Below are 23,510 nucleotides of genomic sequence, written 5' to 3' on the forward strand. Positions count from 1 at the left end.
AAAGTTCTTTCAAAATCATAAAGATGTCATCTCAAAATAAAGTGTTTTCCTGTTTCAATATCTTATAATAGACAATATTTGCAGATTCTATCATTGACCGGTATTCTCGATATCTTCCCGTTCCTATTACTAGTTTTAGTAGTTTATGAGCACTAATTTGAAATTAAATAAGAGACGATCTTTTAACAGAATCTTTAATAACGTCGAAATAAGGTTCATACATAAAACTTTTTTTAAATTTTGTGTAAGTTTTCGATTTTCCACTGTGTTCTTTGTAGCATGTATCTAACCGTTCTGCCCATTTGTTTTACACTCACTTACAGCTAAATTTTTATCAATTTTCGATAATTTCTTACAATAATACTAATGTTTGGTGACGTTAAGATTATCTAAAACAAGATCATACTTGATACCCAACTATTTCTGTTGTTTGCTTGCAAGATTAAAATTTCTCAATATGCAGAGTATACCAGTGAGGTTGCTTTTGAGTAGAAAAGCCTTCTAAAGTATTTTGTTGATTGTGTAATTATATTTTCGTATAATGTATATCTTCCAGTTTCACCAAGAATAGCATCATTAGCAGAATTTTTGTGTTTGTAAAGCTTCCATGTGCAATTTGTCATAATACAAGTTTTTAACAACATAAACGTCTTTTTTAACAATACAGGAGTTAAAGATCTTGTAACACCATTCTTTTTTTTGGTTTTAATTCTTAAATATGATGCTCAAATTAAGATTTATCAATATTGCAGGTTCGAAAAATCATTATTTATAAATATATTACAGAATTTAACATTTCATGTAAATAAAGGGAGGTAATAAAAGTTTATTTTTCTATAAAGTTTAAGTCAAATTTTACAATAAGAAATGAATGCATATATTTTAACGATTACATATAATATGCACACATATTTGCAGTACATATTTTATATATTCTTCGATGTTTGAAAATTGTTTTATTTCCATAATTATGTACATATATATAATTATACTTAGTGTGGTAAACCACATACAGGATCTTTAATATTCACAGTACCCCACATTTCACATGCACCTTACTCCAAGAAGTATCGAAAATACTCGAGCTTATATTTAGAGCATCATCAGCATAAACAACTTTAACAAGACCAATAACTTATTTGGCTGCGTCCCTGATCATGCAGAAAGTGAATAAAAACGGTTTCCCAAGAGCCAATATTTTATCAGATGTGGAGTGATAAAGTCTGTTCATGGAAATAATGTAATGTATCCCCCTAGCACTGGAAGCGTTATTTTATCCTCAATAGTAAAAATTTTGAAATAAATGACCCGATGGACCAGAAAAAATATATAACAACACTGAAATAAACTACAGGGCAACTTTTTACAGCTGCAGCAAAGAACCGGACACCTGCTGTTTTTTTGTTTTTTTTAAAGAGAGAAAAAAACAACAACAAAAAACCAACTTGATATCAATCCACAAGAAAATAACACAAAATTAATGGCTGACATTTGCAAAATCAGGTGTTCAATCTCGATATATACGTACCTACAGATCACAAATCAAATCTATGTCATCTTCTTGTAAGTTTTATATTTAAAGGGACACAAACCATTTACATCCCTGTAACTTCATGAATTGGTAAGGTAATACATGTATCTACTTCCTTGATTTTTGTACCCTGGGAAATTTTAAAACAAAATTCAATTCTTTACATTCCGCCAAAAATTACCTTTTTTCGATATTTAAACGATCTTTTCGGGAAAAAAATTAATTTCGTATTATTGGACCACTATTTTTGTATTTCCATTGATGAAGAGTGAACTTCAGAAAAAAAAATAGAAAAAAGTTTGCAAAAGTTCTTTTGATCAAATCGTAAGGAAAGTCACTTGTCAAAATCATTTCAGCTGACAATATGTGATAAATTCTGATGCACTGCTAACGAGAATGGCCGAAATAGGCCCTCCTGTCACGATAACTGAACTCATAAAGGTCAGTATGCACACTGAGCAGGTGAATGTAACTGTTCTACAGTGTTCTAGCTAAAGAGAAGTCAGAAAACATCATAACATGTTTAATAGTATGTCACAGGGTATGAAAAATGTGCAGCCTGACTAGGACTCTAACCCAGAACCCTTGGAAAACCGTTCCGCGGCTCTACGGACTGAGCTATCTGGCGGCTTACTCCCCAAAATAGTGAACAGTTCTGAACCGTGACATACTCCCAGGGGCTGCTATATTGAACATCCTCGAATTTAACTGAGTTACAGAGCATGTTAATAAATTCTGAGCTGTATGCAGTCACGGTCCCGCTTTGGGCGCCAAATGCCACAGGGTGAAAAAATGTGCAGCCTGACCGGGACACGAACCGAAACCTCAGAATACCGTTTCACAGATCTACCAACTATTGCTAAACCTTTTCACTGAAGCCATTTTTATATTGAAAGGCAACAAGAACTGAGACATACTGTATTGCTGTTACCCAATGATAAAAATCCTAAAAGCAACATACAAAGACAAAGTTCTGGAACAGTGGAAGTCAAAACTATGAGAGTTCATATTTGTTTTAAGACTGCAGACCAGTGAACAATCACAACCCCTACTAAAATTTAAATTTTTTCACATTTTTTAAAACCTGATTTAAAAGTTTAAAACATAAAACTTTTTTTTTCTTCAACATAAAGGAATAAAAGACAAGCCTTTTGGGGCATTAATGTTTCAAATGAAACATGTCTGATTTTATTTTTTTAATGCATTTAGATTTACCATAGTTCGTTCATCTGTTCCGTCATTGTGTGTGTTCATTCCATGTTTGCCCAATATGTAGCTTTTAAAAGGGGTTGAGCTAAAATAAACCTTTTAAAAAGAATTTTTAAATCACATTTTTAAAGGGTTTTTGAAACCTAGTTTTGTCTGTTGATTAAATCTCTTTTGTTAAGAGTTATTGCCCTTGACTTGGTAAACTTCAATTTTCAGTTTGTGCTGCATGTAGCTGAAAATATATTTGACTTAGAATCATGAAACTTTACAGAAATGTTAGTCAGGACAGCATGTGCAGTTGGGGGCCTAGCTGTTTGCTTGTTGATTTTTTCCATTACAGTCGAGACTACTGTCATATGTGACTTTCCAAGGGATCTTCAGAAAAAAAGTCGCATATGACAGGGAGTCTCTAAATACAGTCTCAAAGAAAATTAAATTTAAATATCATCTATCTGTCTATATACCAATGTGACTTAAAGATCCTGTATGTTTTGTGATTGATATTGTTACTGTGTTTACGTATCTTGCAAAAAAAATATATATGGATATAATTATGCAAATAAAACAATTTTCAAACATCAAAGAATATGTAAAATGTTTACTGCAAATATTTGTGCACATTATATTTAATCAATAAATTACATGCAATGATTTCTTATTGGAAAATTTGACTTAGAATTTATAGAAAATAAAGTTCTAATTACCTCCCTTTAATGGCCTTTATTTACATGAAATGTTAAATTGGGTGATATCTTTCTAAATTATGCTTATTTGAACTTACAATATTGACAAATCTTAATTTGAGCAGCATATTTATGAAATAAAACCATGAAAAAATTGTGTTACAGGATCTTTACTGTAAACATATCCATATCCAAAGCTTTTTCTGGTTTGGCATTAATATTTTTCCCGTATTAATTATGCAGCCATAGAAAGGTAAATTAAAAAAATGCTGCCTAAAAAATCTTCCGTGGGCACTCTATAATTAAAAAAAAATCTAACACAAGTCTTAACCCAGTTTACTCAGGCCATTCTGTACATTACACACACATCGATTGCATATCATGCTTCCCATGAACAGACGCTACATCACTTGGTACCTGCATGTACCTGCATGTATCTACATGCTAACTGTGTAATTGAGATAGAGGTGTGTAGACTTTGTTTGCTACAGTGCTGGATTATAATTGGACTTAATTATTTTGGCCCTCTGGGTGTTATTATATGTATTCTTTATCTGATCAACGGACAATTAAAAGGTGTGAAAGTCGTTTAAATCAGACAAAACATTGCATTGGGACCAGACAATTAGGGTCGCTTGTCACATATGACAGGGAGTCGTTTAATTCAGACCATTCATATAGGAAAATACGTTGGGAGTACTGAAACAAGGTCGGATAAGACAGGGAGTCGTTTAAATCAGGGGGTCGCTTAGGCAGTCTGGACTGTATTTATAGAGTTTTTGCCCTTGATAGAGTAAAATTTGCTGTTTTCCTCTTTTGTCGCACATAGTCCAGTAAGGATTTGACTTGGAGTCATGAAACTTTACAGAAATGTTAATCAGCATGTTAAGTTGCGCACCTGAGGGTTGACTTTTGGATTTATTCATTTATTCAAGTTCTTGCACTTGACTTAGTAAAAGATTTGCAATTTTCAACTTGTGTTGTAGGTAGAAAAGGTCCTGGATCATCATTCTTGTGACAAATGTGCATTGTGGCATTTAAGGGGGAATACATGTGTACCAATTTTAGAAGAAAATATCAATATTTTTTAGGAAGAGGAGAGTGTGCACTAGGCTGTAAAATATAGGGAAAATATCACTGATGACTAAACCAAACATTTTTTATTGTTTTTTTTTCCAGCTGACTAATGTAGGTATACCCCAAGAACAAGTGACTTGGTCGAGAGTGACCTTGTCCTCGGACAGATGGATCGCAATAAGACATGGCAAGAAAAAAGAAGATGGCACTAAATGCATGGTACAAGTTTTTATTATCAAAATATATTTTTTGTCCCCCACTTCTAAGAGCAGAGCATATAAAGATGCCCTTGTCCATCAGTCTATCATGGTGTCCATTTGTAAACTGACAAAACAGTGGAATGTGCTGGCATTTTTGTTTGTTGGACAAATTTCTAATTTATTATTGATTTAGGAGTTATTAGTTTAATTAATAAATTAAATTTTACTATGATTTTTAAAGACAAAATTATAATTAGTTGACATTTTTAGTAGTTAACTGATACAGTGTAACTATGGTAACCTGGCATTAAGTTGAAAAATGGAATAGATTTAAGTGATTAGTATTGTTTAATATTGGAAAAGTGCATATATATTTAGGTAAGCTGATAGAGGATATTAAAGTTTGTCTTTTTTCCTATTAATACAGGATTTATTTTCATGGAGTGGTATGAAAATAAATATTTCATGAGCGAGTGGCAGTAGCTGGAAGTGAAATTTGATAATTTTCATACCACAATATTTCTCAATAAGGTCATCATTTATTATTTCATTTATAAGTATATAATTAATAAAAACTCGCTTATTTACAGGTAACTGTGTTAAGTTTGAAGGATGGGTCAGTATCATATGCTGGACAGACAAGTGCTGATTCTGTCCTTATGAACCCCACAAAACCTATCATCGCACTAAAAGGTAAGAAATTTATCATCAGGGTTTCAAACTTTCTATAAATCGAGGGTTGACCGCAAGACTTTTGTATGTCCTTCTTTATTTCATTGCAGTTTTGTGGTAAACCCTCGATGTGGTTTAGTGCACTATTCAAACATCAGAGTACCGGTTGTGGTAGCTGTAGTTTGCCGAAATGCATCTACACACACCTGACTATATTTACTACCACTGAGCTAATATTAAAGGCATTCATTATTGTTTTCTTGAATGGTACTAAATACATTAGGATAAAAACTATTATTTTTGTAGAAACCACTTGTTTGCAATGTGAATTACATGTACATATTTTTTCTTATTACTAATATAGCCCCTACACATATTTGTAGGTGAGTTACCGGTGTACTGGTGGAAAAGGCTAATCTCTTTCTGTCCGATTAAGTGTTAAAGTGACAGTATTCTCATTTTTTCTATGTCAAACTGAAATAAGTTAATTGTATACTTAAATAGATTGACAATTAATGACTAATATAATGCTGATTTAACAATAATCGATAATGACAAATGTCTAGGATAAAATATAAAATCTGCCTAAAATATAGAAAGACTGTCCAAACTTTTTTTCTGAAGGATATATTTATAGATATCTATGTGGGTCACAGGAGTTATTGTTTTCTCATTTAAAGTTTATTATATAATTGAAAACAAATTTGAGAAAATGATAAGTTATTGTAATTTTAACTGGACACACCCCATTAATTTTACCTGGATGCTCATCATTTAATCTTAGATAGGCATAATGTCACTTTAAACAATGAATAATGAAAATTATGTTGTTGTTGTTTTTTTTTCAGCTGATCAGAGATTTGAGATCTTTAATGTGGAGACTAAATTGATGCTGACCAAAACTAAGATACATGATCCGGTTTGTTACTGGACGTGGCTTAACTCAGACATTATCGCTATAGTAACTGATACTGCAGTCTTTCACTGGAGTTTGTTTAAAACTAGTAAGTTCTTATGTGTTTAGATTTAGAAAATCTATTTAAATATATTTATTATTTGGACCTAGAATGAATTCAAATTACGAAAAAAGCTGTGAAATGAAGACTTTTTACTTTCAGTGCAAGTAGAGTTATTTCTGGGAGCAAGATATCATTTAGTTTCATGTATATACATAAACATGTGCTGTAAGGCATTATTCAAAATAACTAGTATTTAATGACTATTTAAAATAATTCAAAGGTCTGACTAGATGCTGTGTTGATGTTAAATGAATAAATAGAAAAAAAAAAGTGAGTGAAAAAAAAAACACAACTTGTTCTGAAGTTTGATCATTTTTAATCATTTGAAACACTACTTTTTAAAGAAAAAGCGGAGATTTTATATTCATAACCAACTTGGATTAAACCAAGTTTTGATTATGGGAAATTCTGTTTGACTTTTTTGTACAGTTAATATAGAAGTAATTAAATCCCATGTTATTGTCTTTTAGAAGACAGTCAGCCAGATAAAGTATTTTTGCGGCACAGTCGACTTGCATTTAGCGAAATCACAAGTTACAAAGCCGACAGTAATCTAAGATGGTTTGCAATTACTGGACTCACTCCTGAGGTAATTATACATTGTAAATTGATATGAAGTTGAATTAGATACTTATGTCATTGCTTTGTAATTTAAGTGACAAAGGTACAATTATGGTGAGTGGGAAATTACATAAGCTTTATGAAAAAAATTTAAAAGTTGAAAATTAATAATTACTCTACAACTTTGTTTTCTGGATTGTTCCGTTAAGATTCACTGTGATTAAATGTAAAGTATACTCTAATTTCTCTTTGGCACGTATGCCTTTCTTGGCCTCCAAATGAACTTATCTTACAGTAAATATTTTACATTTATATTAATTTCAATTTAGTTAATACAAATTTATTTTAGTTCGATTGTGTAGGAGGCTATAAGCTTATTGAAACTCTCTCAGATCCGTACCTGGAACCAACCAGTACTTAGCAATGAATGTAAAGTTTGAACCCATGGGGTCGGCAATCCTTAGATTACTAGTCTGATGCCTTAACCACTTGGCCATGGCGCCACTCTCTAATTTCAATTTGTAAATTCAAATGTTTAAAATGAATATTTTTACTTTTAAAGTATAGAATATGTGTACAGTATGCTTTGGCTATTTGTAATTACTTCTAGCAAATAAATATATTGTGTAATTTAGAAGTTACTGAATGAGCGTAGGTTCAATACGGAATTTATTGAACAATTAGTTATTTACTTATACAGGAGGACAGAATCTCAGGTCTCACACAGCTATACAATATGGATGAGGACATAACTCAGGTGATAGCATGTCATGCTGTCTGTTTTGACACTTATAAATTTGCTGGTAATTCTTGCCCATCAACCGTATTCTGTGTTGGCTCCAGGGACATCAGTTCCTATGGAAAAGTAAGTTGTCTAGTTCATAGTCGTAGTTCATTATCATAGTCAAGTTCCAACCAATCATAGTCAAACATGTGTGCTTAAAAGCATGTTAGATATTTTAACAATTGAGGAAAGTAGCTAATAAATTTATTTGAGGAACTGTAACAAGATACCACAAATAAAAAATAAACACAAATGCAAAAACGCACACATGCAAAACACTTGCCATTGAATACTGTTTTTTCTTAACCTTTTCCATTCTACTTCTTAACATTATTGACTGAGAAAAATAAGTACACCTCAATTAATGTTTAGAAAGAAGTTGGAGCATGCTCTATTTTTAATTTTTTGCAACATTTACAGATGGAGCTTTTTATAAACAGTCAAGTTATATAGATATTTATTTCATTACTATTATATGATGATGTTACAGGTACATGTGATAGAGCTTGGACCTTACCAGACAGGTAACTTTGCCCCCAGGAACACCTATGATCAGATACATTTTGGAGAAATGCCTGAGCAGTATGACTTCCCAGTGGCATTACATGTAAGTACGCATGCACTGTTTTTGAATCATAGGGATTTTAACTTTGAATCATAGAATTCTGAACAAGCAGTAGGAGTTTTTCAGAGTTTTTGTTTATACAGAATTTATTTTGTCTCACTTGCATAGGAAGCTATAGTCTGGTAGATACACCCTTGAAGCTATTCCTTGAATCAACCAGTACTTAACAATAACTGTAATAAGTGTTGCATGAGGAATGAAGGGCTTGCCTCTTACAGGGTTTGAATCCACACAGCCATCAATCCTGAAATAACAAGACTGACATGTTGACCATTGCCACTTAGATTTAAAGCTGAGAGTGTTTTTAGAAGTTTTTTTATCAATTGTAAAAGCTGGAAAGTTGAAATATAATCTTACTGTGTTGATTTTAATTTAAAAAAACACCATTAACATGAAGAAATTTTTTATATAATTGTGTATGTCTGACCGTAATTCACGTACTGTTCTATGGTAATGACAGGTGTCTGCCGAGTATGGACTGGTATTTATGCTGACAAAGTATGGATGTTTGTTTCTATGTGATATGGAGACGTCAACATGTCTATGCAGTATGAGGGTCTCAGAGGATATCATCTTTACCTCAACAATAAACACAGAGACACAGGGTTTTATTGGTGTTACACGGAGAGGACAGGTAAAATATGATATATAAAAGAGATACAGGGTTTTATTGGTGTTACACGGAGAGGACAGTTAATACATGATTTATATTACACAGAGACACAGGGTTTTATTGGTGTTTAACAGAGGGGACAGGTAATATATGATTTATATAACACAGAAACACAGGGTTTTATTGGTGTTACATGGAGGGGACAGGTAATATATGATTTATATTACACAGAAACACAGGGTTTTATTGGTGTTCAACACGTAGAGAACAGGTAATACATGATTTATATTACACAGAGACACAGGGTTTTATTGGTGTTACACGTAGAGAACAGGTAATATATGATATATATTACACAGAGACACAGGGTTTTATTGGTGTTACACGTAGAGAACAGGTAATACATGATATATATTACACAGAGACACAGGGTTTTATTGGTGTTACACGTAGAAACAGGTAATATATGATATTTATTACACAGAGACACAGGGTTTTATTGGTGTTACACGTAGAGAACAGGTAATACATGATTTATATTACACAGAGACACAGGGTTTTATTGGTGTTACACGGAGAGGACAGGTAATACATGATTTATATTACACAGAGACACAGGGTTTTATTGGTGTTACACGGAGGGGACAGGTAATACATGATTTATATTACACAGAGACACAGGGTTTTATTGGTGTTACACGGAGAGGACAGGTAATACATGATTTATATTACACAGAGACACAGGGTTTTATTGGTGTTACACGGAGGGGACAGGTAAAATATGATTTATATTACACAGAGACACAAGGTTTTATTGGTGTTACACAGAGGGGACAGGTAAAATATGATATATATTACACAGAGACACAGGGTTTTATTGGTGTTACACGTAGAGGACAGGTAATTCATGATTTATATTACACAGAGACACAGGGTTTATTGGTGTTTACACAGAGAGGACAGGTAAAATATTATTTATATTACACAGAGACTCAGGGTTTTATTGGTGTTACACAGAGGGGACAGGTAAAATATGATATATATTACACAGAGACACAGGGTTTTATTGGTGTTACACAGAGGGGACAGGTAAAATATGATATATATTACACAGAAACACAGGGTTTTATTGGTGTTACACGGAGGGGACAGGTAATATATGATACATAAAAGAGAAACTCAAGGCTTTATAAGTAAAATGCGGAGGGTTCAGAGGGGTTGCATTTAAAGAATTGCAGCCACAGTTTATTTCTGTGTGATCATAAGAGGCAACAAAATTACTGGAGTCTTTGCATCTCTTAGCTCCAGCAGATGAGATGGTTTAAACCCAGGTGTTGCTTTTAGTTTGTAAAAACCAAGGTTAGCCAAAATCATCTTTCCTGTTTCAGTGCCATATGACCTAGATTGTGTTGGTATGCTGTTAAACCAAACAGGCTTGTTTTACAGCAATTACCACAGAACATATTTACTCAGAACCCTACACATATCTTTAAGGTCATTATCACAGATAATATGACAGGCAAGACGCATAATTTATTGCTTGGATTTTGAATGAATTGTTCCTCTCTTTGAACTGTAAAATCCTGCATGGATCTGTTTTTATTACCAAACACTGAAAATTGTTCAGCTGCTGTTGACTAACTTTCTATCTATAAGATAGAAACTTGGCTAACTATAAGATAGAAACTTGCCTAACTATGGTAGGAACTTGCCTAAATATGATTGAAACTTGCCTAACTATATGATAGAAACTTGCCTAACTAAGATAGAAACTTGCCTAACTATATGATAGGAACTTGTCTAACTGTATGATAGGAACTTGTCTAACTGTATGATAGGAACTTGTCTAACTGTATGATAGGAACTTGCCCAGATTTATAACTTTTATAAAGTACATGTTATCAAACTGGAATGAAGCTACCTATTTTACAAATATTTTGTCTTAAAGTTTTCTTGACATATGTTATCTTATTCTGTGTATAATTATTTATATTATTTTGATTCAGGTGCTTGCTGTTGATATCAAGAAGGAGACCTTGATCAACTATGTACGTGATACTGCCAAGAAAGGGAACCAGGCAGATAGATTAGAGAGGGCAATTGTCACAATCAACGAGCCGGGGTCCAGCTCACAGTTACCATAGTGATATTATATATAATATATTGGGTAGAATGTTTTGTGTAGTATTACAATTGTTTTAAGATTATTTTTTTTTGTTCGAATATTTTTTTTTTCTCCCAGTAAATATTTTTTCACACTTTACTTCTCGTTATAGATTTGTTTTTAATTACTTACTTAACAGTATATATTTGTTTGTAGGAGGCATTGTTAGCTGATACCTTTATATATATAATATGATTTTTTCTTTTAAAGGGTAAAAATTTTTGCTTTTTGTTCTTGAATAAATTATTAACACAAATAGTTTTTAAAAGTGAAAAGATAAAATGCTGCAGTTTCAAACTGTGTTGGGAAGGGATGGATGCCATGAAATTTTGTCCCGTTTGTTGGTCAACACATTTTATTTTTTGCCATCACATTTTCATCTTCTAGTTTGAAGCCATTATAATTTGACACAATATACCTTTAGACAAGGGTTTTGTTTCGCATTATTGAAGAATAACTTAGATCATTATAGTAAAATACCTTGACCTTCAAAGTCAAGTGTTTCAAAATTTTGGAAATTTCAGCTACTCATGGTTAATTGTCAACAAATCTCAAAATGGGGATGGGGGAATTTGTATGTATTTTTGACAAAACCCATTTCTCTTTTTAAATGCTGATGGAATGCTTAAACTGATTTTAGGTGACAGTAGAACATGTATAATGTCATCTTAAGTGTAGAATGGTTTGGTAAATATCTTGATTTAAGGGTTTTTTTTCTCTCATACATCTTGGTTTTCAGTCTGGATATATTTTTGCAAAATCATTTCAATGATTGCAGCTATACATGCTTATCTTGATGATATACACATTTTTATATGTTTCGTAAGATTTTTTTATTACATTATAAAGTCCAGACCCTCTGTTAAACTTACATAGCATTATATTACTATGTGTATATTACTTGCATGTGTATAGATATACGAGATGAAATCTAGTCTAATATTATGTATCAAATGATAGACCACCAAATAAATATTTCAGCATATATCATTTTAAATTTCATAAATGAAATCACAGTTATTAAGTTTTTGTTGTAGATTTAAATTCTGATTCACCTGTTAAAGGTACTTGTATATCTAATGAAATTGAGCGTCGGCATAAGAAAACAACACTTAATGTGACGTCAAAAAAAGCAAACATTGTCAATTGACAGGTTAAAAATGAAAGAATTACCCTTGAAATGTTAAGTGTTATTATGAATAGGTAACAATAGGCACAATGCAGAAATTTTTTATTTACTTCAAGAGCTTTAAAATTGAATTTCATTAAGAATTTTAATATGTCAATTTTAAAAAAAGTAATTGACGTTGAGGGCTATTTTGTTATGCCGACAGTCAATTATTATACAAATGTTCTTATATCTAATGAAATATACATCTGTTCTTTTTTATAGAAAAACTTTAAATTTTGGAATTCCAAATTTGTCTTTTGCCAGGATTTTACAACACAAGTGTGTGCAATAGCTTTATTTTATATAGTGTCATATATGTAATGTTGAGCTGTTATGTCATTTTAATATTTACCAGTATGTATGACAGTTCTGTTTGTAATGTCATATAACAGTTGAACAGTGCTATAGTGTTCAATATTTTATAAATAAGTAGACCCAGTACAACTTCTTTGTAATGTCGTTTTCACATGGAACAGTGCTGTTAATAATGTTATTTTCATATAAAACAGTGCTGTTATGTTGGGTTTTTTTTGCCAAATAAAACAGTGCTGTTGTAATGTTCTATTCAGTGCTGTTAATTATTTAATATATAAGTAGACTAGTACAGTCTGTTATATTGTTTTCACATGGAAGAGTGCTGTTTATAATTTTGCTGTTCATATTAAACAGTGCTTTTATGTCGGGGAGGGGTTCACATTGAACAGTGCTGCTGTAATGTGTTGTTGTTTTTTCACATAAAACAGTGCAGCTTATTATTGTATTTACTTGTGGAGCTGTGCTGCTGCTTGTTATGCCATGTTAAAGTAGAACAGTGTTTTGTTTTCTTTACATGTAGGGCATTGCCATTTGTAACATCTTTTTCACATAGAATAGTACTGTTTCTTATGTCTGTTTCATGTAGACCAGTGTTGTTTCTTATGTCTGTGGTATCTTATGTCTATTTCACACAGAACAGTACTGTTTCTTATGTCTGTTTCATTTAGAACAGTACAGTTTCTTATGTCTGTTTCACATAGAACAGTACAGTTTCTTATGTCTGTTTCACATAGAACAGTACAGTTTCTTAAGTCTGTTTCACCTAGAACAGTACAGTTTCTTATGTCAGTTTAACATAGAACAGTACAATTTCTTATGTCTGTTTCATGTAGAACAGTACAGTTTCTTATGTCAGTTTCATGTAGAACAGTGCTGTTTATTATGTGTGTTTCACATAGAACAATGTTGTTTCTTATGTCTGTTTCATGTAGAACAGTGCTGTTTATTATGTGTGTTTCACATAGAACAATGTTGTTTCTTATGTCTGTTTTATGTAGAACAGTGCTGTTTCTTATGTCAGTTTCACATAGAACAGTGCTATTTCTTATGTTTGTTTCATGTCTTTGTAAGCCAGAACTAGGGCATTGCTAATATTACCACATAAAATTTGTTAGTGTTATTTATGGTGACTTTAATTATTTAACAACAACAACAACAAAACTCAATGCATTTTGTTGTAATATTCATGTGTATGTTGATTCAATGGTTTGAATTTTGTTTGATTACCCTTTGATAAAACTTTATTTGTGAAATTGAAGTTAACAGTTTTTGCACTCTATGGCATTATTTTGATTTCTGTACAGATAAGTGACATAGTTTTGTTTATGTAAACTATGACTTAATGTGTGTTTCTGTACATTCGGTTTATGTACACCATGTCATAAAGTTTGGCTTCTGAACACTGTCATAAGTATGGTTTATGTACGCTTTGACACAAGTTTTGTGTACAGGGCTTCCACTAGTGGAAGTTTGGGAGTCATTTTCTCCTGATTTTGGCTTGTGACTTCCAAAATGTAACCTTTTTCCTTCTTTACCTATATAATGTGACTTTCTGTGTCAGATATGTTGCAGTATCTGACTTCCAAATTGTGGAACTTAATGATATCCTTGCTTTGTATGTACACAGTATAAACTACAACATAGAACTTTATGTACACTAAGCCTGAGAAAGAAGTACATACAGTAAGTTATAGATTACTGTTGAATTACTATCTACGGTTTACACAATCCTGTGTATATATTGTTATATATTTCATAGCTTTAAGAAAATTATAAATGCTAAATGCTATTTTATAATAGAAATCATCTTTGTATTTTGTTTGTTCATGTTGAGTAAATCATTGTATGCCATTTAAAATATGTATCTTTCTGTGTAACGTCATAATAATTATTGATTTATTGTATTCACATACCTACCTCTTCATACATATATATATGCCATTTTTTAGACTTTATTTAGATATGTATTTATTTTTGCTTTTTCTTGTATATCCATTGAATATAATGCACAAATCAGACGTAGCTAGGCCACTGCTACAGAATTGTGGTGACTGTACCACATAGATAAACTCCTGCTTAAATTATAAGATAAATCCCCAATTGGCCCATGCACTGTTAAGCAGATGAAAGGCAAAACTTGCCTAACTTCCCATTCTTATGGTATTATACACACTGGGGATGAGGTGGCCAGAGTTAAAATTGACTGATGGTATTATTGAGTGGCAATCTCATTAAAATCAGATCAACGTTTTTGCTCTGTAACTATTCGCTACATCATCATTTTCGCTTTGTTACTCTTCGCTACAAAGCCTACGTAGTGAAGGTTAGTTGAGCGACAATTAGGATATTATTTTAATTTGATTGGATTGAGATCACTGGCATTTAATTACTTGTCTTTGACCTCTATTGTACACCTAGGAGTACCGCCGAAGGGCATTGTTTTTTTTTCCCCTTTGAGGAAGGAATGTATGTAGCTATATATGATCATGTATTTAATAATTCTTCTTCGGTCAAGACCAGTGTAAACATCCAAGAATCTTATCAGGCTAAGCTACTTTAAAATCTTCATGATGGTATCTCTAAAAATGAAAATGTTCTTTTTTCACAATCAAGGTGGAGGAGTCTATTCGGGAATTTCTAAGGGTTAAAGGTTTAAAACATTTTAGGTGACTAATTATCCAACCAAATAATGATGGTAATAGTAAGGCATAAATAATGATAAAATTGACAGCTTTTTAGATGATTTTTTTAATATGTGCTATTGTTGTAGGCATTGCTATTCTTGCTAGTCATGAAAGAGCAGCTCAAAAGTTTTGTCATTTGAATTTTCTAATCTTATTTAATTGATAATATAGTGTCAGTCTTATTCTATGGTTAAAGAATTGTCCGTCCTCTAAAGTTAGTGACTATAAATGAAATTATTCACATATCAGAAAAAGAACAACAAAAAAACTTATATTTCTAAAAATAGCAGAATCTTTTTTAGCAAGCATTATATATATTGTCAGCTGCCTACAGTGAATTTGTTGTCAGCAAAATCCTTAAGGAAATGGTTGAAGTTTTGATTGGATGAAAAATTTTAGAATCTAATTTTGTTAATTGTTATTTAATTTTATAGCATAAAAGAACAAACTTAAATTCATTAACCATAAATTACTTTTGGAAGTATTAATTATATCATTCACTTGCCTTGGATGATATTAAAGGTACTAGTATTTAAATGAGCGAGACAGTGATATAAATTATATTTCTCCAGAAAAAATACAGTATTTCAGTATGTATTTGTAGCAAAGTTTCTTAGGGCTATAAAGACAACATCTTGTGTTTAACAATTTTGTATTAACAATAATAACAAAATAATGTACTTCATACTTTAATGTAATGGTACAGTACTCTTGTTAACATAAAATTATAGCTTTAACTTAGTCATGCATGTTTGCTTTGTTTTGCAAGAGAATATATTATGATAATCCTATGTTTATAAATACCACCAAATTTGACTGCCACCTGGGAGTTGAGACCTTTTTCCATGTAAAATACTTTTACATTCAAAACTGTTTTCATAACATCTTAAATCTAAACCAGATAATGTAATGGTAAAATTGAAGAAATTAAAATGTTTTTATGAAGATATATTTCAAGTATGAACTACTTATTTGAAAATAGATCACAATGTTAAGGGGATCTTATAAGATGCCCGCTTGGAGACCCAAATAATCAAAATGACAGTTATGTCCCTTGATCTCAATTCGTGATATCAGAGTTAATTCCCTTGACTAAATGTTAACAAATATTGGTTATTATTTTCTAGCACTCTGTATATTATTTTCCATGTTTTTGCTATATATAATTTATATGAAAGATCTGTTGATTTAGATTATAGTACATCATTTGTGTTAACTTTTTATGTCTCAATTAAAACTTATGTTTAATAGTTTATATATAGATAGCTTACAGAATGGAAGTTAAAATCTGTTTACTGTTGAGTTAATAAGTATATGTTAAAGCTTTTTATAGTATGTTTCTTGCCATGGGCTTGCTCTAGATTGGTGTTTTTAAAGTCTAATTTTTTTTTTCAAAATGGTGATCTTTAATAGTTTTCAAAAAAAGTTTCTCATTCCTTATATAGCTAAGCTATATTTTGCATTTTGGCAATTAGTACAGGTTATAAGTGATTTATTTTTTTGTATGGAAGACATTAAAATACTACTTTGTTTATATTTTGTAACCTTTATCACAAATTATTTAACATTCATTGCTTTTCCCCCTAAAATGATGAGCATTGTAGATGTTTGAAATTTATTATTACAACATTATAAAACATATGACTGCCCCTTTCTACAGAAAGTAACAAAAGTAATGTTCATTTCCAAGGCTTAAGGTGCCTATAAGTTAGGCTTTATGATATTTTATCCCATTATTTTCAGGGTAATTTGAAAAACTGTGTATGAACCTCTTAAAATTTTGTAGCCATAGCATCTCATTCTTATGTTCTCATAATGGAGGAAATAGATCTGTAAGAGTCTTTTTGTTGTTTTGGTGTTGACCACAGTTTTATACAAATATTGGCCGAGTGGTTATCCAATTACTTCACTGGGGAAATACATGTACAAAGTCACTGGTTGACCTGGTATACACGGAAAAAACCTTAGTTTTGTTTTTGATACTGTGGGCATATGACATAGCAACAAATAAAAAAGGGGGTGCTAAATTTTTCACAGCTAAAAATTTGAAAGGTCCGTTTACTGAATGAGTGTTACTTGCAAAAAATTTACTTTTTTATATAATAAAGAATGTAGCATTTAAAAATTCAGATGAGGAACATGGCTTTTACTGAGATAGCGATAAGTGATGAGGATGTGAGCTTGTTCTGAATTTATATAAAAGTAAAAACTTGAAATCAATAATTTTTTTCTGAAAAATAACGGTGAATCCCAACATTAAATTACTTGGGAAAAAATGTAATGAATTGTAATTACAACCATATTTCTAATCAACCCTCGGGTCTATCCGAGATATATATCTCCAGCTCTCCAGTACTTGTATTTTAGAAAATGCTTTTAAATTACTTATATACACAATAGTTTTGTTATGGAGAATTATGCATAATGTCCTTTTTTGTTACTTGTATTTTTCGTTTTGTAAATATACTTGTAGATTCTACATGTATCCTATACTTTATTACAATGTGTGTATATATCACCTTAGTGCAGTAACAGGTTAACTCCTTATATAATTTAATAGGAGTTAACCAGTTATTGCACTAAGGTGTCTAGATGAGAATGTGCTGTATTGATGTATTGCAGTACTTGTTAAGCTTGTTATTTTATTAGATTTCTAATATGTAAATGAGCCGCGTCATGACAAAACCAACGTTATGCGTTTGCGACCAGCATGGATCCAGACCAGCCTGTGCATCCGCGCAGTCTGATCAGGATCCATGCTGTTCGCTTACGAACCATATAACAAGACGAGAAACTGATAGCGAACAGCATGGATCCATGCTGGATCCATGCTGGTCGCAAACCCATTCTGTTGGTTTTGTCATGACGCGGCTCATATGTAAATGATGCTGTCTCTAGGCTTTCATTATTAAAGGGTTTTTAGCAGTTTTTACACTGTAGATATTAGGAATTTATATATATATCTTACAGATAATAAATAATGTACTTGTTGAGTTCTAACTAGACTTTGTTCTTCATTTGAAGTCCCCATTTTTTTAGCTCACTCGAGCACAACAATTAATATAGCCATCTGTCCGTCTTCTGTTGTTGGGTAACATAATGCCATTTTTCATCAACAGTTTCTATCCAAGACCAGTGACTGTTTTTAGCTCGACTTTTTTTTTTTTGAAAAAAAAAGTAGAGGTATTGTTATAGTCAGGTCGGCGTTGCCGTTGCCGTTGCCGTCCGAAAACTTGTACCTGGATCATAACTTTTTTATTTCTTGGTGTATTGTCTTCATACTTGGCCACAACAACCCTTGGGACAAGACCTTTCAGTAGACCACACTAACCTTGACCTTCATCCATAAATGACCTTGACCTTCAAGGTTAAAAGTCCAATTTTTGCTTGTTCATGCTGTTATTGGCTGTTACTTTGTTATTTTTGAATGGATTGTCTTCAAACTTGAACATAATTATCTTCAAGGATATCCCTTAAAAATAACCAGTCAGACCTTGACATTCACTCATCAATGACCTTGACTTTGAAGGTCAAATTATTGAAATTTTCATTTTTTTGGCTATTATTGGCTGTAACTTTGTTATTTTTGAATGGATTGTCTTCAAACTTGAACATAATAATCTTCAAAGATAACTGTTAAAAATATACCGAAAGACCTTGACCTTCACTCATTAATGACATTGCCTTTGAAGGTCAAATTATTGAAATTTTCATTGTTTTGGCAGTAACTGACTGTAACTTTGCTATTTTTGAAGGGATAAACTTCATATTTATAACAGAACATTCTTAAGGACCAGACCTTGTTGTTTATCAAACCCAAATTTGCTTGGGCTCTTTAATGACCTTGACCTTGAAGGTTATATTACTGAATTTTCTCAGATTGTGCATTTATCGGTGTGTGTGTATGTATAGTATATGTATTATATATAAATATATATATAAATGTGTGTGTGTATATATATACATATATGCAGGTATATATATATATATATATATAAATATATATATATATATGCATGTATATATATATATATACATATATAGATATATATATATATATATATATCAAATATATATATATATATCAAATATATATATATATATATATATATACATGTATATAATTGCGTCATGTTTTTTCTATTTTTAGAAATTGCGTCATTTTTTTCTATTTTTAGAAATTGCGTCATTGTTGCTATTTTTAGAATTTGCGTCATTTTTTTTCTATTTTTAGAAATTGCTTCATTGTGGCTATTTTTAGAAATTGCGTCATTTTTTTCTATTTTTAGAAATTTCGTCATTTTTGTTCTATTTTTAGAAATTGCGTCATTGTTTCTATTTTTAGAAATTGCGTCATTGTTTCTATTTTTAGAAATTGCGTCATGTTTTTCTATTTTTAGAAATTGCGTCATTTTTTCTTCTATTTTTAGAAATTGCGTCATGTTTTTCTATTTTTAGAAATTGCGTCATTTTTTTCTATTTTTAGAAATTGCGTCATGTTTTCTATTTTTAGAAATTGCGTCATTTTTTTCTATTTTGAGAAATTGCTTCATTTTTTTCTATTTTTAGAAATTGCGTCATGTTTTTCTATTTTTAGAAACTGCGTCATTTTTTCTATTTTTAGAAATTGCGTCATGTTTTTCTATTTTTAGAAATTGCGTCATTGTTTCTATTTTTAGAAATTGCGTCATTTTTGTTCTATTTTTAGAAATTGCGTCATTTTTTTCTATTTTTAGAAATTGCGTCATTGTTGCTATTTTTAGTAATTGCGTCATTTTTTTCTATTTTTAGAAATTGCGTCATTGTTTCTATTTTTAGAAATTGCGTCATTTTTTTTTCTATTTTTAGAAATTGCGTCATTGTTTCTATTTTTAGAAATTGCGTCATTTTTTTTTCTATTTTTAGAAATTGCGTCATTGTTTCTATTTTTAGAAATTGCGTCATTTTTTTCTATTTTTAGAAATTGCGTCATTTTTTCTATTTTTAGAAATTGCGTCATTGTTGCTATTTTTAGAAATTGCGTCATTGTTGCTATTTTTAGAAATTGCGTACTGTTGCTATTTTTAGAAATATGCTTAATGTTTCTATTCATATATATACAAAATATATAAACAAAACTAATGTGACAAGACAGACCAACTAAATTTATAAAAAGGAAACATCAATATATGTTCAAACCTTTCTATGTTTGCGTTTAGAAAAAGTCAAAAGTCGAGCTTTGCCCCCGCCCGGCGGTGGCTCTTGTTCATCCCAGGTATAATCCATGTGTGGTCCCATCCAAATTAATTCAAATGGTTCTAGTTGGTTAACCAAGCAGATCTCAAAGCCCCAAAAAATGTTTAAAAATGCAAAATGCTGTACAGTATAATAAGAGCCTATGTAATGCAGACATCATCAAAAGGGAAGGTTTAATCTGAGATACATAATACAGTGTTAAAAGGCTTGGATTTTGTAAGTTTACATAAAGCCACACGTGAGAGTTTCATTCAGAATCAATACCATTGTTATAATGGGTCTTTGAGATGACCTTTAATTAATTTAATTATAATTCTAAAAGATGTTTTTCTGAATATCATTGAAGTTTTAAAGATTAATGTTGCATGGACAGTTTAACCCTGAAATTTCCGAGTTCACAAAAGGGCCATAATTCAGTCATCAATTCATTACAAAGCTTTCTTGGATAGTGACCACTAATTATGATCCTAAAGACATGTTATATGAGCCGCGTCATGACAAAACCAACATAGTGCGTTTGCGACCAGCATGGATCCAGACCAGTCTGCGCATCTGCGCAGTATGATCAGGATCCATGCTGTTCGCTTACCAACTTTATTACAAGTAGAGAAACTGATAGCAAACAGCATGGATCCTGATCAGATTGCGCGGATGCATGCTGGTCGCAAACGCATTATGTTGGTTTTGTCGTGACACGGCTCATATGTTTCATGTGCACACCTGTCATTTTAAAGATTGAGATTGCACATAAAAGCTACAAGCAAATGATCTCAATGATAATCAACATAGGTTAATGAAAAAGTATTAGTATGGCTGTCATTCTCTTGCAAGTTATTTAATGAAAACTTCATATTTATAATTGTAGAGACAGTAAAAACAAAGAGAGCATATATTTTTGCATAATACTTTAATATTAATCAGATTGAAAGACAACAACAAAAATCTCTTCATTTTCATAACATCTTGTGAAAAGGTTTATATAATAAATTCAATAAATTTGGTCCAATTGGACCATCAAAACAATCTATTTTAAAATGGGATATTTTGAACACTTTATTTCAATACCCGTTTTTTATTTGATACTTAACACTAAACTGGCAAACCTGTAATAAATCTGTTCTTGTTACTGTAGATCTGAATATTGTTTTATTTCTAATAAATTTGGCAGAATCTACTTCATACAGTTGTAAATGTAAAATATAACTGGTTTTTTAATCCATATTCACTTACTCAAAAATTTGAATATTGAGTTTTTTTCCAATAAATTGGCATCAAATATTGTATACAATTTATTATGCCACCGCAGCATCTGCGATGCGGTGGCATATAGCGATTCACCTGTGTGTGTGTGTGTTTGTGTGTGTGTTATATAGATTATATAGTGAACTTAAAAAATCTTCTTGTGAAAAACCACTAGTCCAATTTCAACCAAACTTGGCAGGATTGTTCCTTGGGTGAAGGGCTTCCAAAGTTGTTCAAAGAATTTCATTCCATGCAGAAATCTGGTTGCCATGGCAACCAAAAGGAATTATAAGAATAAATTTAAAAAATCTTCTTGTAAAGACCCAAAAGGCCTAGAGCTTAGATATTTTGCATAAGGCATTGTCTGGTAGACCTCTAACAAGATTGTTCAAATTATAGCCCTGGGGTCAAAATTGGCCCCGCCCCGAGGGTCATTGATTTTCACTATGTACATATAGTAAAAACTTAAAATACCTTCTTGTAAAAACCCAAAAGGCCTAGAGCTTAGATATTTTGCATAAGGCATCTTCTGGTAGACCCTTACCAAGATTGTTCAAATTATAGCCCTTGGGTCAAAATCGCCCCGCCCCGGGTCATTGAATTTCACTATATGTACATATAGTAAAAACTTAAATCACCTTCTTGTAAAGACCCAAAAAGGCCTAGAGCTTATATATTTTGCGTAAGGCATTGTCTGGTAGACCTCTACCCAGATTGTTCAAATTATAGCCCTGGGGTCAAAATCAGCCCCGCCCCGGGGGTCATTGGTTTTCCTTATATGTATATAGTAAAAACTTATAGTAATAGTAAAAACTTCAAAAAAAATTCATCTAGCAATTGACAAATGCTAGAGGTTAGATATTTTGCATGAAACATTGTGTAGTAAACCTCTAGCAAGATTGTTCAAATTATAGCCCTGGGGTCAAAATTGCCCCCGCCCTTGGGGTCATTGATTTCAATATATACATATAGTAAAAAATAAATAAATCTTATTGTCTGAAGGTACAAGGCTTAGAGCTTTAATATTTGTTAAATTATATCATCTGAAGGTACTCTACAAAATTTATTCAAATTTTGCCTCTTGTGTCAAAATTAGCCCCGCCCCCTGGTGGCCATAGGTTTTCCTTATATGTATATAGTACAAACTTAAAAATCATCTTCTCTAAATTTACAAGGCTAGAGTTAAGATATTTTGCATGAAACATTGTGTAGTGAACCTCTTGCAAATTGTTTAAATTATAGTCCTGGGGTCAAAATTGGTTCCGCCCCGGGGGTCATTGATTTTCATTATGTACATATAGTGAAAAAATAAAAAATATTTTTGTCTGAAGGTACAAGGCATAGAGCTTTGATGTTTGATATATAATATCATTTATAGGTCCTCTACCAAAGTTGTTCAAATTTTTCCCCTGGTGTCAAAATTGGCCCTGCCCAGGGGCAGTGATTCTCATTATGTACACATAGTAAAAACAGAAAATAAAACAAATGTTTTCTGAATGGGAGAAAGCTATAGCTTAGATATTTGACTTGAAATGTTGTTTGGTGGACCTGTATCAAAATTGTTTTGAATTAAACCCTTGGGTCAAAATTATGCCTTGCCCAAGGGGACAGTGACCTACTTTCTTGTCCTTTGATGTACAGCAATGACATTTTGACCATGTGCACAGTTTTAGTTGTAAAATTGAACTTTGATATCAGGTGACCTAGATTTTGATGATGTGACCT

At 31.7% G+C, this 23,510-nt stretch overlaps 1 protein-coding gene across 1 annotated transcript; it reads left to right on the forward strand.

The window, feature by feature from the left end:
* The first annotated feature begins 1,778 nt into the window (after nucleotides 1-1,778).
* On the forward strand, nucleotides 1,779-15,019 carry LOC132723956 (clathrin heavy chain 1-like). Its single transcript, XM_060708762.1, has 9 exons — nucleotides 1,779-1,972; nucleotides 4,603-4,719; nucleotides 5,291-5,393; nucleotides 6,221-6,376; nucleotides 6,862-6,980; nucleotides 7,653-7,817; nucleotides 8,227-8,343; nucleotides 8,822-8,995; nucleotides 10,981-15,019. The coding sequence occupies exons 1-9, from the start codon at nucleotides 1,928-1,930 to the stop codon at nucleotides 11,116-11,118; spliced, it is 1,134 nt and encodes a 377-aa protein (XP_060564745.1). The 5' UTR covers nucleotides 1,779-1,927; the 3' UTR covers nucleotides 11,119-15,019.
* The last annotated feature ends 8,491 nt before the right edge of the window (nucleotides 15,020-23,510 follow it).

Source organism: Ruditapes philippinarum, unplaced genomic scaffold (genome assembly GCF_026571515.1).
Source record: "Ruditapes philippinarum isolate M1 unplaced genomic scaffold, ASM2657151v2 ctg2071_1_1_1_1, whole genome shotgun sequence".
Classification (NCBI taxonomy): Eukaryota; Metazoa; Mollusca; class Bivalvia; order Venerida; family Veneridae; genus Ruditapes; species Ruditapes philippinarum.

Coding starts and splice junctions, on each gene's coding strand:
- LOC132723956 (XM_060708762.1), top strand. CDS start 1,928: ATGGCCGAAATAGGCCCTCCTGTCACGATAACTGAACTCATAAAG. Junction 6,377..6,861: donor CTGGAGTTTGTTTAAAACTA/GTAAGTTCTTAT, acceptor ATTGTCTTTTAG/AAGACAGTCAGCCAGATAAA. Junction 6,981..7,652: donor TTACTGGACTCACTCCTGAG/GTAATTATACAT, acceptor TTACTTATACAG/GAGGACAGAATCTCAGGTCT.